General features: G+C 38.3%; 2 protein-coding genes across 2 annotated transcripts in view; one reads left to right on the top strand and one right to left on the bottom strand.

The window, feature by feature from the left end:
- Positions 1–13,008, top strand: part of CCN6 (cellular communication network factor 6) — an 18,879-nt gene extending 5,871 nt beyond the window's left edge. Inside the window, exons 2-5 of the mRNA XM_007118166.2 lie at positions 3,966–4,263; positions 7,911–8,153; positions 11,437–11,630; positions 12,686–13,008. Of these exons, the coding sequence (XP_007118228.1) occupies positions 3,966–4,263; positions 7,911–8,153; positions 11,437–11,630; positions 12,686–12,967 (1,017 nt within the window). The 3' untranslated portion in view covers positions 12,968–13,008. The remainder of the gene's footprint in view (positions 1–3,965; positions 4,264–7,910; positions 8,154–11,436; positions 11,631–12,685) is intronic.
- Positions 13,009–14,705: 1,697 nt separating this feature from the next.
- Positions 14,706–17,450, bottom strand: part of TUBE1 (tubulin epsilon 1) — a 19,576-nt gene continuing 16,831 nt past the window's right edge. The window contains exons 10-12 of the mRNA XM_007118165.4: positions 15,989–16,129; positions 15,192–15,366; positions 14,706–14,881 (exon numbers count right to left, since the gene is read on the bottom strand). Of these exons, the coding sequence (XP_007118227.1) occupies positions 14,723–14,881; positions 15,192–15,366; positions 15,989–16,129 (475 nt within the window). The 3' untranslated portion in view covers positions 14,706–14,722. The remainder of the gene's footprint in view (positions 14,882–15,191; positions 15,367–15,988; positions 16,130–17,450) is intronic.

Here is a 17,450-nt window from a genome sequence, read left to right as displayed (position 1 = left end):
TTTATAGTGTCCAGTCTTACATTTAGGTCTCTAATCCATTTTGAGTTTATTTTTGTGTATGGTGTTAGGGAGTGTTCTAATTTCATTCTTTTACATGTAGCTGTCCAGTTTTCCCAGCACGACTTATTGGAGAGATTGTCTTTTCTCCATTGGATATCCTTGCCTCCTTTGTCACAGATTAGTTGACCATAGGTGCGTGGGTTTATCTCTGGGCTTTCTATCCTTTTCCATTGATCTATATTTCTGTTTTTGTGCCAGTACCGTATTGTCTTGATTACTGTAGCTTTGTAGTATAGTCTGAAGTCAGGGAGTCTGATCCTTCCAGCTCTGTTTTTTTCCCTCAAGACTGCTTTGGCTATTTGGGGTCTTTTGTGTGTCCATACAAATTTTATTTGTGAATTCTATCAAACATTTAAAGAAGAGCTAACACCCACCCTTCTCAAACTCTTCCAAAAAATTGCAGAGGAAGGAACACTCCCAAACTCATTCTATGAGGCCACCATCACCCTGATATCAAAACCAGACAAAGATACTACAAATATATGCCAAACCCACAGGAAACATCATTCTCAATGATGAAAACCTGAAAACATTTCCGCTAAGATCAGGAACAAAACAAGGATGTGCACTCTCACCACTATTATTCAACATAGTTTTGGAAGTCCTAGCCATGGCACTCAGAGAAGAAAAAGAAATAAAAGGAATACAAATTGGAAAAGAAGAAGTAAAACTGTCACTGTTTGCAGATGACATGATACTATACATAGAGAATCCTAAAGATGCCACCAGAAAACTACTAGAGCTAATCAATGAATTTGGTAAAGTTGCAGGATACAAAATTAATGCACAGAAATCTCTTGCATTCCTATACACTAATGATGAAAAATCTGAAAGAGAAATTAAGGAAACACTCCCATTTACCATTGCAACAAAAAGAAGAAAAAATACCTAGGAATAAACCTACCTAGGGAGACAAAAGACCTGTATGCAGAAAACTATTAGGCACTGATGAAAGAAATTAAAGATGATACAAACAGATGGAGAGATATACCATGTTCTTGGATTGGAAGAATCAATATTGTGAAAATGACTCTACTACCCAAAGCAATCTACAGATTCAATGCAATCCCTATCAAATTACCAATGGCATTTTTTACAGAACTAGATACAGTGTTTTTTGTTTGGTTTTGTTTTTTTGTGTGGAGATGCTGGGGCCCGACAGATATGTTTTTTTAAGAGCTCCTTAAAGCTGTGACGTGGTAGATTTGTTGAAGTCATTCTTGAGGGAGGGAGACCGGTTAGGAACTTACTGCACTAGTACTTGGTAGCAGTGAAAATGAGGGAAGAGTGACTAGTTTTAGGGGTATAAGGATGATAAGCAGGATTAGTTGTTAAATGACTATGGGAGGTGAGGGAGAGGAAGATGACCTGGATGACTCCTAGCTTCCTATCTCCAGGATATGGAGAAGCTGTCAATGGCAATGTTGAGTTTGGGACGTGAGTTTCTCCTGTAGGACGTTCTAGTGGAGATGTCCAGTAGGCAGCCAGCTGTATGGGTCTGCACTCAGCGGAGCAGTCCTGGATGGAAATTTAGATTTGAATCTGCATAGGGTCAAAAATGAAGGCAAGGGGGTTGATGAGATGGTCAAGAGACAGTGTGCAGGGTGAGAACAGCAATACATTAAGGTCACGAAACACCAGTGCGCTTAGATCTAAGTCAAACGCAGGGTAACAGGAGCCTGCAAAGGAGACTGAGAAAGTATGTCCAGAGGTAGGGGTAGAACTGGGTAGGGGGATGGGGCTGGTGTTATGAAAGCCAAGAATTGAGAGTCCAACACCTTAGAGAGGGGAGGACGGAAAGTTCATGAACGTGAGCCCAGCTGAGAGGCCACCGAACCCGGCCAGGGGTCCCTGGTAATCACGCCTGAACCTGGGCAAGAATGTGAAGCAGGCGCTCACTATTTGTAGCCTTGATATTCTGCTCCTCTACATTTGGGATTTACATTGTCCCTCCTCCTCCAGAAGCCCGGCACTGTATCCTCAAAGTCTATTCTCACATGGTGTATTCAACTCAAATAGTAGCTGAAAGTGTTACTCTGGGGAATACATGTCTCATCAGTGGTAAGAAAAAAGGCTGAAGACTTAATGGTGGAATTTCAAACAGAATCTTTTAAATGTAGGGTTGTTTGTTTTTTTCTGATTCTTTCTTTTTCATTGTCCAAACTTTTTTTTATTAGCTATCTATTTTATACATAATAGTTATATATGTCAATCCCAATCCCCCAATTCATCCCCCCCCACCGCTTTCCCCACTTGGTGTCCCTTAAATGTAGGGTTTTTGAGTTGGAAAGAGGTTTAGGATGTCTGAATCAGTCCAACTGCCTTCCGTTCTATCAGATAAAAATTGAGAGTTAATTACAGAAATTACTTGCCAGGCACTGTGCTAAGTGCCAGTTGTACACCAGCAAGTGAACCTCAAGTCCCTGTGGTTGGGTAGCTTTGGGGTGAGTGGAGAAGACAGGCACTTATACACTAACTTCAGTACACTGACAGGTAAAAGGGAGCATGGAGAAGTTATAGAAAGTCTTCTGGAGAAGGTGGTAACTCAGTGAAGGAGTGGGGGCAGGTGAAGAAGGTTACAGGTAGAAGGAACAGCCTCAGATATGCAGGGAACCGCAGGCACTTTCACTTGCTAGCAGCTAAGGAATCTAAGGAACGCCAGCGACGAGGAGGGCCGTGAGTGTTGTGCTCAGGAGCTTGGACTTCCCTGCAGGTCGCTGACCTTCGGGTGTGAGGGATGAAGGAGATGGAACAGGTGAGGTTGATTTCGGCTTCCTGGCTTGGGGAACTCAGGGGATGATGCCACCATTCACTAAAATGGGGACTAGCCGAGAGCAGTTTCTTGTGGGGAGGGAGACAGTGAGGTGCTTGTGGGACATCAAAGTGGGATATACCCCGTAGAGATGAATGAGTTAGTTGTGAGCCCAGGGAGAGCGTCTGGGCTAGAGAGGAAAAACAGACACAGGGATTCAGTGATCTGTTCAATATCAAAGCTGGTTGGTGGCAAGACCTGGCCTAGGGAAGGGAGGAAGGTAAGGACTAAGAGCTCAGGCTCTGGAAGCTGCCTGCCTGGTGTAAGACCCACTTCTTCCACTTACTTGATATGTGACCTGGAGTAGGTTAAGCATTCAGAGCCCCATAGTCTTCCCTTGTAAAATGGGGTGTATTGTTTCCTATTGCTGCTGAATAAATTGCTACAGTCTTCAAACAGCACAGATTTATTATCTCACAGTTCTGGCATCTGTAGTCTGGAAACAGAGCTAAAATCAAGGCAGGGCTGTGTTCCTTCCGGGGAGTCTAGGGGAGAATCTGTCCTTTGCCTTTTCCAGCCTTTATAAGCTGCCTGCATTCCTTGGCTTGTGACGCCCCCCTTCAGCAGCAGCATCCTGTTACCTCTGCTTCTAGCATCACATCTTCTCTGACACACCTGCCTCTCTCCTTCCCTTGTAAGGAAGAGTAGATTGGAGGGGAGAATTGGGAGTTTGTTTTTGGTCACGTGAAGTTTGCTATGCCTGTCAAATATCTAAGTGGAGATCTGTTAAGTAGGCAGTTTGAGTTCAGAAGAGAGGCTTGGGTGGAGATATGAGATACAGTGAGGGAAGTTTACTTCAGAGGTCTTTACCCACAGGGGGTTTCAGTGGTTAGAGATGAAGATGATGAGAAGAAACTAGCAGAGGAGACTGAGAAGGAGCCATCAGTGAGAAAGGAGGAGTAAGAGTCATGTGCTGGAAGCTGAGTGCAGAAGAGTTTAAAGAGCGAGTGATCATGTCAAATACTGATAGATACTATTATTATTACAATTCACCACACTATATTCTTGTACTCTGGGGGAAATCTATTTCCAGAAAACCTCTGAAATTAGTTTGAGGAACCATTTCTAACATCACCTTTGTTGTCACATGAAGTTCTACTGCAGGGCCCAGGGCACTGGGCTGTTAGACACGGCACCCGAAGGAAGGCCTGGTGAGGTAGCAGAAGTGCACCATCGTCCACAGATTTGTCACTGGCCCTGTCAGTGCGCTCACCAGAAGCCCAGCTGCCCTCCTGGAGTGAGCCTGGTGAGGGATGGCTGTGGATGCTGTAAAATCTGTGCCAGGCAACCAGGGGACACCTGCAACGAAGCGGACCTCTGCGACCCCCACAAAGGGCTGTACTGTGACTACTCAGCAGACGGGCCTAGGTACGAGACTGGAGTGTGTGCATGTAAGTGTTTCCTTCTGCACTGGCTGGCGAATGTGGAGTCTAGACAGGATTTTTGTCTGCAATTGTTACTTGGGAATAATCAGCTTAATGTGACTAAATATGAGGTGGGTTTAGTTTCCATGCACCAGTGAGACTAGCTTCTCATATTCGACACCATGTGAAATGAGCAGATGTTACACACACATTCAGAAACCTGTTACTTTTATTGCATTGAAATGATCTTGAAGTTCTTCTCAGGTAATTGCTTTTAATGATAAAAATAGGAGAAATTATGTAAACAGTCTGACTCATTAAAGTGCTACAAGTGACAGCTTTCGTTAATACTGTCAGAAGCAATCTGAATTCAACCTTTTATGTGACTAAAAAATAATCTTTTCTAAAATGTAAGGATGTACATCTAGTATTCAGACATACAGCTTTAATCTCAGCCTTCCCAACTAACCATCAAGTTACTGTACTTTTTAAATTTATTTTTTTTTATTTTTGGCTGCGTTGGGTCTTCGTTGCTGCACACGGGCTTTCTCTAGTTGCAGAGAGCGGGGGCTACTCTTCATTGCGGTGCGCGGGCTTCTCACTGCGGCGGCTTCTCTTGTGGAAGACGGCCTAGAGCTCGCGGGCTCTAGAGCACAGGCTCAGTAGCTGTGGCGCACGGGCTTAGTTGCTCCACATCATGTGGGATCTTCCCGGACCAGGGCTCGAACCCATGTCGCCTGCATTGGCAGACGGATTCTTAACAACTGCACCACCAGGGAAGCCCCAGTTACTGTACTTTTTACTGAAGCACATTTGTAAAAAAGGAGGTAGGGGCACCCCACATCACAACAGGATCCTCAGCTTTATGGGCCTTAGCTCTGGAGACTGCTTGAGACCATCTAAACCTATGCCTTGGCAATAATTCAGGATACCGATTTATTGAGGATTAAAAAATAAAATTTCTAAGGGAAGAGAAATACTCATGTCAGCTGGGTGGTTAAGTTACTCTGTAGAAAAGTCTAAGTGGGAAGGAACACTACTAGCAGAAGTTTGGTTGTAAGTATGGAATGAGAGCACATCTCTGGAGTTGGACTGAATGTGTGGAACAGTTCAAGTTGATAGCCTGATGCCCCTGTCAGCACTTGACTATTGTATATTGGTTAAGAATGTAGGCTCTGGGTTCAAATTCTGAGTTCTGTCTGCTGAGTGACCTTGATCAAGTTGCTTAACCTCTCTGTGCCTCAGTTATATCATATGTACTTCCTATTTTATAGAGTTGTTAGGAGGATCAAATGAAATGAAGACACAAAACCCAAAACACCTAACACAATATCTGGTATGTAGTAAATTCTCAAAAATGTTAGCTATTACTTATGGAAATTCAACAGGTAAAACATGATCTATCAGACTCTGGCATTCAGGATACCCCTTTCTCCCAAACAGTGCCAGGCAAGGTATTTCATTAACCTAACACTTAGTGAGCATCCACTACTGAGCTAGACACTGTGACCAGCAGGTGGGGACACAACAGGGAAAAAAGATACAGGTCCTGCCCTCACGGAGTCAAAGTTTATTGTGTCAGACAGATCTTTCCACAAGTAATTTTATGTACAACGTGATGAGTATTGTAACAGAGCACAGCCATGAGGATTGGGGGTGAGGATGATCTATCACTGGGGTCACAAACTATGGCTCAGGGACCAAATCCGCCCCACAGTCTGTTTCTGTAAATAATGTTTTATCAGAGAACAGCCACACCAGTTCAGTTACATGTAGTCTGTGGCTGCTTTACAATAGCAGGGTCTAGTAGTTGCAACAGAGACCGAATGGTCTATAAAGGCTTAAGATACAACTTTACAGAGAATGTGCTGATTCATCATATAGAACAATGGTTTTTAAACTTTTGGTCTGAGGATCCCTTTAGTCTTAGAAACTGAAGAGGACCCAAAGAGCTTTTGTTTATGTGAGTTATCTCTTGGTTATTTAATGGATTAGAAATTTAAAAATATTTACTAATACATTTAAAAATAAACCCATTGCAAATTAATAAGAATAATATATTTGTGAGAAAATTTTACTTTAAAAACAAAGAAATTTAGAGAAGAGTGGAAGTGGAATTGTTTTACATTTTTGCAAATCTCTCTAATGTCTAGCTTAACAGAAGATAGATTCTTACATCTGCTTCTGCATTCAATATATTGCTCTATGTTGTTTTAGTTTGGAATATATGAAGGGATTCCAGCTTCACCCAGATATGTTGTTGGAAAAGGAAGGAATATTTTAACAGACTTTTCAGATAATTGTGAATATTCTTTTTTCATATTATATTAAAACTTGAGAAGTGGAGTTTCTTAAAAATTAGCTGCATCACTGTTAATCATGTGGAATCGGAAACCAAATCAATGAACTTTTCAAACTCTGTGACATTAAAATACATTCCTCTATTCAGAGACCCACTTGGAATGGGGCTTTTCCTCATGTATAATTTTATAATACCATGCATTGGTTATTTGGAAAATACCAGTTTGGAACAATGGGTTATATAGATATTTTTAAAAATCACATTAGTTAGTACCAAAATTATCAGAAAAGTCTACATATTGGGTAGCTATAAAGATCTCAGTGGTGGACACAAGTTTTCCAAAATTCTAATTTTTGCTCAAAAGCTTAAATTCTGTCACTGGCAACAAGTACTGTCAGTTGTCTTCCTTGAAGTGACAGGCTCATTCCGTTGATTTTCAAGAAAATGTCTGCCAAATACCCAAGTCTGAATAACCATGAGGTATCTGTCAATTCTTCAGGGGAAATTACCACTAAAAAAGTGGTTAGTTCGGCCCACAACTCAAACAATAACATAGGTGCTTCTCCTCGAGATAACTATTGTACTTTGGTACAATATCTAGAGAAAGGCTCTATGTAACCTCCTGTCTTGTCACACAGAATATTAAAAGGACATGTATATTTGATCACTCAGATTTAATAAAATTAGTAATTTTTACTTTGTCATTAAGGACATTCTTAGGTAGAACTAAGAACTTTAAAAACCAGTACGTTTATGTACAAGTGTGTGGCAAGGAGAAATAGTGACTAACCTGTACAGTTTGATGCACGCTAAAGTGCCAGCAGCAGTTTTAGCCACTGCTGCTTTTGCACCATCAGTACAAATGTCAACACAGTGAAGTCAGTCACATCTTAGTGTTCTGAAAAGGTTTTGACCTTCCAGTTCTGTGAAAGGTCATCAGTTACTGTGCAGTATTGTAAACAAATTATGATTTCTTCACCCATTCACTTATCCTAACTTCCTAGGACTATATCCCAGCCTGTCGCTGGGCATCTGGGGATATCTGTCTCACCAGCCATCAACCCAGCTCTGAGGTTTACAGTCATTATCCCGGTGCTATACTCATAGTGATTTTTTTATTAACTTTACTCAAGAACAGGGAACAGGGTCTTAATTTTGAAGGTGACTACTCAGGGCTGATAATCTACGATATAATGAAAAGGTCTCATTTTCACTTTTTACAGATGTTCTGTGAAGGAGGTTTCAGATGTGGCCTAAAAAATTGAGAACTATATTTCATAAAGGAGATAGCAATTTACTCTATGGTTTACAACTGGAAGTCTAGACTGTCAGTTATGGCTTCTTTGGTGATTTTGCTCTTTTCTCTTTTCAGACCTTGTAGCTGTGGGATGTGAGTTTAACAGGGTACATTATCATAATGGCCAAGTGTTTCAGCCCAGTCCCCTGTTTAGCTGCCTCTGTGTGAGCGGGGCCATTGGATGCACACCTCTCTTCATACCAAAGCCGGCTGACAGGCACTGCTCTAGGGCTAAAGGTGGAAAGAAGACTGATCAGTCAAAATGTGGCCTGGGGTCATCACAACAGCAGCTGTCGACAAGCTACAAAACAATGCCAGGTACTCATAAGTAGAACTATCTCTCATGTATGACTTTGCCTGGTTTTCTTTCATGTTCCTTTTATGTACCACAGGAACCAAGTAGGTACTTACTGATTGGTGATCAGTGAGATTTAGTTTGAGTGTGCCATCATACTCAGTCTCTACCTCAGGCAGGTATGCTCTGAGTATCTGAAAAGGGAACTTTATAATGTTTTAGATTTTTTCCTTTTTTTTTGGCTGCGCAGCTCATGGGATTTCAGTTCCCTGACCAGGGACTGCACCCACGCGACGGCAGAGAGAGCGCTGAATCCTAACCACTAGATCACTAGGGAACTCCCCACATAGTCCAGTTTTTGAAAGCTCTACTAGGTCAGGAAAACTCTTCTAAACTCTTACCACCTCTACTTATTTCCATTTAACCTCTTCTCAGGAAAACTGACCAAATATTATCCACATATACCCTGGCCTGGAAAAACTTTTATCTGTATTGTTCTATTATGGGCAAGAAGTATGAACCATCCAGTTCCAAAAATTTCCAAAGGCAACTTTTCCATATGGTAAAAGCAGAAATGGAAGGCTATGATCAAAAATATTTGAGGGTACATTGACTTGTAAACATTTCTAAAAACAGATAAAACTACTAAAAAATTACCCTTTCATTCACGGAAAATGAAGCTTAACAATTACCAACTTCTCTAAATAAATGTGCACACAGGCATTTTTAAGGTTACCCAGGTACGTATGTAGTCAGAAACTTGTAATGAGAATCTTTATTACTCATCTGGAGCACCTGGCCATTTGCAGTTGGCATCAGTATATTCACAAACCTTGTAGTTTGGTCTGCTCTAAGCTAGCATCTTATTTAGGTGCCAGGGTTTTTTGGGGGACAGGAGTTTCAAAAATGCCAGCAGATGAAGCACAGGTGAGGAAGGACTCAAAAAGGGCAATATTGATGCCTGGTTATTATTCACATCTGTGCTTTCATCCAAAAATTAAGAATGCCTTTTGCTTGAAATTTGGAGCTTAGTAAATGAAAGGTGCCATGGAAATACGGAATACTTATGTATGCTAAAGACTCCTAAATTCACTTATGTGGATAGTTAATAAAAGCAACTATAATCAGAGAAGTGAGTCTTAGATCTTTAAAAACGAATTCTTAAAGGAACATCCTCTGGGATTCCAATTATGCTAATTAATTCAAAAAACTTTAACAGGTTACGGCAAATCGGCATTCACCATCCGTGGTTTTCAGCTAACCACGTGATACTGCTAATGCTCTAAAACTTTTGAAAATATAAGCCAAATTGTTTTTTTTAACAAAGGTACAAGAACAGTTGATTTTCTGCATTGGATCTTAGCGACTCAGTGTTTTAAGTTCTTAGAACCCACGCATGAACCTCCCCGGTGAGACCACCGTAGAACAGCAGTTGTCCCCAAGGCCAGGCCTTTGGGTCACGGTCAAGTTGGTCTCATTTGTGAAGTAAGAGCAGTTTCCGTGGATTCACTCGGAACCTGGTTGGAGGAGGCGTCAGATGGTCATTCTTAGTGGTCAGTACTTTGCTACAAAAAATGAGAAAATCTCCCAAGTGCTCTCTGGTAATTAAAATATAGGCCTAGATATGTTTCAAAGGAAGTGTATGTTCAGTTTAATGTCTCTCCTCTGCTTAACTTTGAAACTGTACTTATGGGCCCAAACAGGAGTTTGCTTTCAAAGTTGAGCACAATGACACACGCATACTTTAAGATGTATTTGTGACAGTAATTTATATACTTAATTAATTCCAGTCTACGGTTGGAATCTAGCTTTTGCTTGGTCAGCAGGAAGCATGCAATGACATAATGCCCCTATGCTTTTCTCACTACTCACCAAACACTGAACATGTACTTTGAAAATTTCTTCTAGTTTTCTTGACCTTTATAATGAATGTTAAGCAAATTCCTGAACTGCAGCTCTTGGCTTAACTCTAAGGGGGGGCTCTTGGTAATATAATAATCTAACCTACCTTTATTTATTGCAGATGCATGCCAAGCTTTTAACCTGCTTCCTGCGCTGAGGTCTTTAAACTGTCGCCTACCTTCCAGGTATCTCCATTTTTCTGCTTCCTCTCCCTCAGTTCTATGTGCAATGGCAAGATCCTACTGTAACAACACTGACAACAGTATCGAAGTATCATTTTATTCAAAGATGATAGCACATACTTCAAAGTGACTCTTCCCTATCAAGAAGGCATTTTTTTTAGGGGGGGGGTTCCTTTTTAAACTGACATTTTAAAGTAATGTAGCCTGAATTTTGCTGTGTTAATTGCAGACTCAAATCTCCACCTTACTCCCAAAGCACCCACTTCAGGATGCATATTAACCTGAAGGAAATGCTTTGAGACAATGAACCAATTAGTTTGCTTAAAATGAACCAAGTGCCTGATTCATTCATGAGCAGAACAAGAGGGAAGCTCCCCATGGATTTACAAGAAGATGGAAGAATTATTATGCACTCTTTATATTTTCATTATTCACCCCCTTCCCCTCGTTTCTCCTAAGCTGCAGGCAGTGGAGGGGGGCTCTGTCTATCCAACCCACTCACCCATAGATCCGTCCATGCATTCCGAAGTGATGAAATGTCTAGACAACAGAGGGAATACCATAGGCCTGATACCATAGGGAATGTAAGTTAAGCTGAATGAATAAAATAGATTGCACGTTTTTCATGACTTAGTATAAGTATTTAGATTAGTTCAGTGTAACGTAGAGAATTTTCTAAAAGACTAGATTTTAAAAAGTGGAGAAGAAAATAACTGGTCTCATTGATAGTTGAATTCTCAAATGTAACTTTTGTATTTTAGATTTTAACATCACGAAATTTAACAGTAAGACCACCTTGTTCTGATTAATATCTTGAATTCCCTAATCCTACTCATGTCTCTTTCAACATTAGTTGAAAATAACATGAAGCATGAGGCAAGAACCAGGGAAAAGGCAGATGTCCATCAAAGCATAAGCTTGTTTAGTTCTCAGAGGATGGGCTAAGCAGAAAGAAGCAAATGGGTACTTTACTCAGTTTTTCAAAGATAAAGTATTTTTATTCCTCCTAAGATACTGCACTGTAATACTTGATTGAAAGCTAATTTGGGGAGTGGGAAAAAGAGAGAATGATTAATTAGACCATAAGCTTATTTTATTCTGAGTTACTTTATATAAAGTTCAGATCTATTAACTATTAGCTTAAAAATAACGATTAAAAATTATCTACCTACATGAATACATATATATTTATACACATGCACTCCCTCCTCCTTTATTTTAGCTTATAGGAATCTCCCACTTATTTGGAAAAGAAAATGTCTTGTGCAAGCAACAAAGTGGACCCCTTGCTCCAGAACATGTGGGATGGGCATATCTAATAGGGTAACCAATGAAAACAGCAACTGTGAAATGAGAAATGAGAAAAGACTGTGCTACATTCAGCCTTGCGACAGTAATATATCAAAGACAGTAAAGGTAAAGTTTAAGTAGATATAACTTCATCATAATTCAATATTGAGACCCCTGAAAAGTATGTGTGTGTCTATGTATGTGTGTGTCTTGGAAGTGTTTATTAATAAAACCACTTCATTATAACGCTTAAAGTCAAACTATCTTGGAGGAAAGCAGATATTAATTAACAGCACTTTGTGGGAAAAACTTCACCAAGCAGAGAGGTAACGTTAGGGTATCTAGAATCAACAGGTTAACAGCTTACTAGTGTGGGTCTTGATCAGCCTGATTTGTTGGGGCACCCCACCATGTATATTGTTTTTTCAGAGTAGATCCTTTTCAGATTCTATCTTCTTTTTCCTATATTAATTTTATGTAGTGGAATCAGAGCAATTGATAAAAGATTTTGGTTGCTACATCAAAATTATAAAAACAAACATTAGGAACATCAGAGGAGTTCTGATCTTAACTTATATATCACCAACTTGGAGAGGGAACCACACTATTTCCAAAATGCTTTGCTTAGCTACTACTTGCCAAAGGACTATGATATAATAATACATACTCTAAGATTGCTTGGTATAACTAGAGCTGGTCCTGCTTCTGTGACTGTCTCAAGAGTAATTTTTAGAAATGCTACAAACCAATCTTATCCCTAAGTTATTCCCTATCATCATATTAGAAAGTTGACAATTTCAAAGGGATTAAGATGTTTATTCATCTATCCACCTACTTAAAACTGTCTGAGCCATGTTAGAGAATTTAAGTCTTGGCCCTTGATATTAAGCAAAACAGAAATTTTCATTTATTGTGGAACTAAGTCAAGGGTAGATAGCAGAAAAACACTGGGGAGTGGGTCCTATAATATGATGGAGGAAGCACAGGGAGGACTTTCAAGGTCCTCTGGTGAGGGGATTTTAAAGGTAGAAAAGAAAGGGCTGGATGTCACTAAATGGCAACTATTAATGCCCTGAAAATAATTATATGTGTATTTATGTAATAGTCCATAAAGTATCACTTTTCTGAACCATTGTAATCAAGTTTAAAGAGTGACTTCTTAACGTTATATATCTTTTCAGATCCCCAAAGGAAAAACATGCCAACCTACTTTCCAACCCGTCAAAGCTGAAAAATTTGTCTTTTCCGGATGCTCAAGCACTCAGAGTTATAAACCCACTTTCTGTGGGATATGCTTGGATAAAAGATGCTGTGTCCCTAACAAGTCTAAAATGATTACCATTCAATTTGATTGCCCAAATGAAGGGTCATTTAAATGGAAGATGCTGTGGATTACATCTTGTGTATGTCAGAGAAACTGCAGAGATCCAGGAGATATATTTTCTGAGCTCAAGATCCTATAAAACCAAGCACATGGGGAAAAAGTTAAGGTTAATCATGTCATTACATCAAAATTTAAAATGGTTTTAAAAGGGTGGCAAATCTGCCTTATTGGTTTAAAACAGTAAGAATGCCTAGCTATTCTCAGATAACTGTGTTTAAGGCATTAGAAGCTTTAAAAAAGGTTCCCCTAAAATTATATGTAAAATATGAAAACCTTAAAATTGAGCTCTTAAAATGTATAATTATATAATACAAAGATATTTGGTTCTATCTACATATTCCATAATGAAAAATTATACAATTTACAAGAGAACATTTCAGTCTATAAAATAATCTGTTGAAGCTATATAATGAAATATAATGAAATATATATGAAATATAATGAAATATAATGAAATCTGTTGAAGCTATATAAAAAGCATATTAAAGTTTTAAAATTTTGTACTTTGACAATACAGCCTAGGCTCCAATCACATAATCATTATAGGGTGAGCAAGATTTTCTAGATTAAATCTTAACTAGGAGTAAGACTAAGCTGTAAATATATTTATTATTTCCATTGCCCTATCCTGAATATCAGTTTACTAAGATTTCTTTTGGAAGGAAAAAAATGGAACTTCTTTGGCCACTGTTGACAACTGTCTAAATTTTTATACCAAATACTGTAAAAAACTTAATTTCCAAGATAAAGGCCAAGAGCAGTATCCTTACTCTGAAAAGGAAAGAAATTTTAAAAGTAACATTAAAGAAAGCACACAACAGATTTTTCTGGCTTGAAAATAAATTGTTGCTCAAAATTACTTCCTTAAATGATAAATCACCTATGAATTTTAAATATAAATTGTGATTAAAGATATAAATTAATGTTGAAGACTAAAACTGGAGATTTATAGTAACTGGAACACTTTCACTAGACTATTAGTCATTTACTGCAAAGAAGTCTCAAAGAAAATATCAAGCTTAATAATGTTCCGTTTGCTTGTATAAATAGTGACAAGTGGGCCTTCCCTGGCAGTTCAGTGGTTAAGAGTCTGCGCTTCCAATGCAAGGGGTGCAGGTCTGATCCCTGGTTGGGGAACTAAGATCCCACATGCAACGCGGCATGGCCGAAAAAGAAAAGGGACAAGCAAAACTGATAAGTAGCATAGTTTAAAAACATGGACATTTATTGTTACAAAATTAACTGGTTTGATAAAAAAATTATTTAAAAATAATTTAATACAAGTTAAAATAATTATAAATTGTGATTCTTTTGAGTGCAAACAAGTGGTTACCCAAAGAAGAAATAAAACCTCAAGTTGTAATAAAATCTATTCCTGAAGTTAGTGGGTATTACACAGAAGTATTTATACTGTGTTCTTCTACTCCCGTATTTACTTTTAAAGAGTTAGGAGAATTTAAACAGAATGTGAAGACATAAATTATAAATAAATATAAAAAAATATCTGTACAAGACTTTTATTGAAGACATGATTATCTCTGTATAAATGCCTAAATATAGACTATAAATAAAATGTTGAAGAACTCTGTTCTCTCAATTTTAGAAAACACGACTTTTTGAAAGACGTTTAAAGTCAAGGCACTAGGACTTGGCTAATTTCATACAGTGGGATCATCAACAAATTGTGATTAAATGGAAACTACTCTAAAGACAAAAACCTTCCCAATATGAAAAACACACATCAGGCTTTCTGAATCACAAAAATTCTAAAATAGGTAAGGGGACAAAAAATGTGAGATTAAGAAAAAGAAATTATATCTTTGGGGTTTCTTTTTCACACAGCTATGCTTAGTCTAGGTAAATCTTCTGCAGGCATGCTTTTTGTGGCATCCAGTTGGTTATATTCCTGTATGAGTGCTGATAAAGATGACAAGGCTTCTGTGAAACAGCTTTCCTCCATCCCTTCAATTTGTAGATAGTGATGAAGATGAGCCTATAAATAAAAAAACTGAATGATGTTGACCATTTTCAGGAAATTTAATACAGGCAACTATCCTATAATGTAAATATTCTTATTAAAATGATAGTTCACACTCAGCTTTACAAGAGAAATGAGAACCTAAATTCTATAAACCCATAAGAGTTCTCATTTAGAGTCTGAGTAAGCCTCTCCTCTTCAGTTATAATCAACACACAGATATAGCAGGCGGGATCACACCTGATTTGTGTTACTTTAATTCTTGAGCATACATCTTAATAGCCAAAATAAACACATATAGTTAGAAAGGTGTACTGATGATTACCCTTTTTTTGTAGAGCCTCGTGAATCTCTCTCTCAGTTCTATGAAGGTAGGCTTCACGCATGTGTTGTTTGCTAAAGCTAATAATGAATGGGAATGGCCCACAGGAGGTACTGAACACAGGCTGGTCTTCCAGCCTTCTTGATTCCAGGAGACAAACCGTAGAGAAGGTTTTAATCTGAGATGCAAAAACTCAAAGGTAAGAATTAAGGAATTATGGCAGCCCACATTAGTTAAACTAGGACATTACTAATGGTACCATTCTAAGTGCTTAGTATATAATGTAAGTTACCTATTTTTTAATACTAGCAATATTATGGTACAGTCTGACAGTGAACTAAGGGACATTAAATTGGCCGTAATGGTGATTCAAGAAGCTAGAAACACATTCCTTAACATTAGAAATCTGGGGATGAAAAGAAATGAAGGTTTTATAATTTTCCTTACTTTGTAATTCAATAGAGCAGTTGTCCTAAAAAATAAGACTGTCAAATAGTAAAACAAACTTAGAAGCAGTGTAGTGGTAGTAGCGGTGGTAATAAAAACAATAGCAATAGCTAAAGTTCCTGAACATTTTCAGAAAATAACATCTCATCATTTAATGTGCATAACATAATTAACATAAATAACAACTTTGTACTATTATTATTCTTATTCTACATTTGAGGAAAATAGGCTCAGAGAGGCTAAGTAGCTTGCTCAAAGTCACACTTCAATTAAGTTCACAGTGCTACTTAACTACATGCTACACTGTTACAAACAGTACACATAACATTATCTTGAAAAATATAAAATTGAACCTTTCAATATTTCTGCGAAGATCAGAAATCTGTACATTTCCTCTAACCATGAGGGCACAGGCGAGGTAGAGACTATGTTTGGGGTCAGCTCGAATTAGCTGGTGATCTTTACTGAAGGCATCTGAAAACATCTGATCCAACCTAAAACAATGAGACAGTCACTGTTTATACAAAATACTGTACTACATCTTTCTTCTATGTGTAACTATAAAATGAAAAGACAGTCATCTACAGGTAAATAAACTTCACACACAAATATATTCTGAATCTCAGCTATCATTTCCTCAAAGCAATCTGGATAAATATGAGGAGAGGAAATCACGCAATATTTTTTTTTAGGGGAATAAAAAGCTTCTGCAATATCTTGGTGATTTCAGGTAGCTACAAAATATTGACTACATCATTAGTGAGCTCCATGTAGTACTAATTTCTGAAAATTGTGTCATTTTTACTTAGTTCAGTATGCTTATCTACTTCGTAGTATCAGAACTATCAAAACTAATTAAAAACCTACTACATTAAGATTACTTTGTCTATAAAATATATCATAAATTAGTTAGGAATAATGAGGAAGCTATCAAAGGACAATGTTAGGCTCTCCCAAAAAGACACTACTCTATACTACTATTCCTGAAAAGGGAGGCTTTTAAGTGAATGAAGTCTTTTAACTTCATTCTTTTATCATTCCTCTAAAGAGAGGAAGATAAAAGTGACCGATGAAGTTTATATCTAATAATATGCAGGCTCCTAGGCCTTTAATATGACCCCAGTCTGGTTCTTAAATCCCACTGAACTCAATACAAATATGATTAGGTTCCTTAGATAACTCTAGCCAGAACTCTGTGTGCTGAATTTGCAGACTGTCTAGGAAGAGCCACAGAAATTACACTATGCTGCCTATTCATTCAGTAGATATTTACTAAATGCCTATCATGTGCCAGGCACTATTCTAGGTGCAAGAGACCAAGCAGTGAACAACAACAAAAATTTCCTACTCTAATGGAGCTTACATTCTATCCTGATTCTTCTACAGTAAGAAGACTCTCTTAGTGGATGATGAGCTTTGGGGGATTCATGAATCCTCTACTGTGCTCAAAATTTTGGTGTGTATGTGCTTTTGGGCATTTTTATGAAGTCAAGGAAACCCAGAAAGGGTTAAGAACCACTATACAACAAGTAGGCACACTCATTCTTTTGTCAAAAAAATATAAAAGCTAGCAAGGAGCTATTTATAGTTATTGGGATATTTCTCTTTACATTAGAAACAAGGAATTTAATATACACACTCTAATATGTGCTTTATCATTTTCATTGATAAAAATGGACTAGATGACGCTTATTAATATGAAGCACATCCAAAAACCATTCTCAGTTGTTTGTAAACTACTAATAAGAAATTAAAGGGCTTCCCTGGTGGCACAGTGGTTGAGAGTCTGCCTGCCGATGCAGGGGACACGGGTTC

The sequence above is a fragment of the Physeter macrocephalus genome, chromosome 10 (assembly GCF_002837175.3).
Source record: "Physeter macrocephalus isolate SW-GA chromosome 10, ASM283717v5, whole genome shotgun sequence".
Classification (NCBI taxonomy): Eukaryota; Metazoa; Chordata; class Mammalia; order Artiodactyla; family Physeteridae; genus Physeter; species Physeter macrocephalus.
This window is presented reverse-complemented; position numbering and strand designations above follow the sequence as displayed.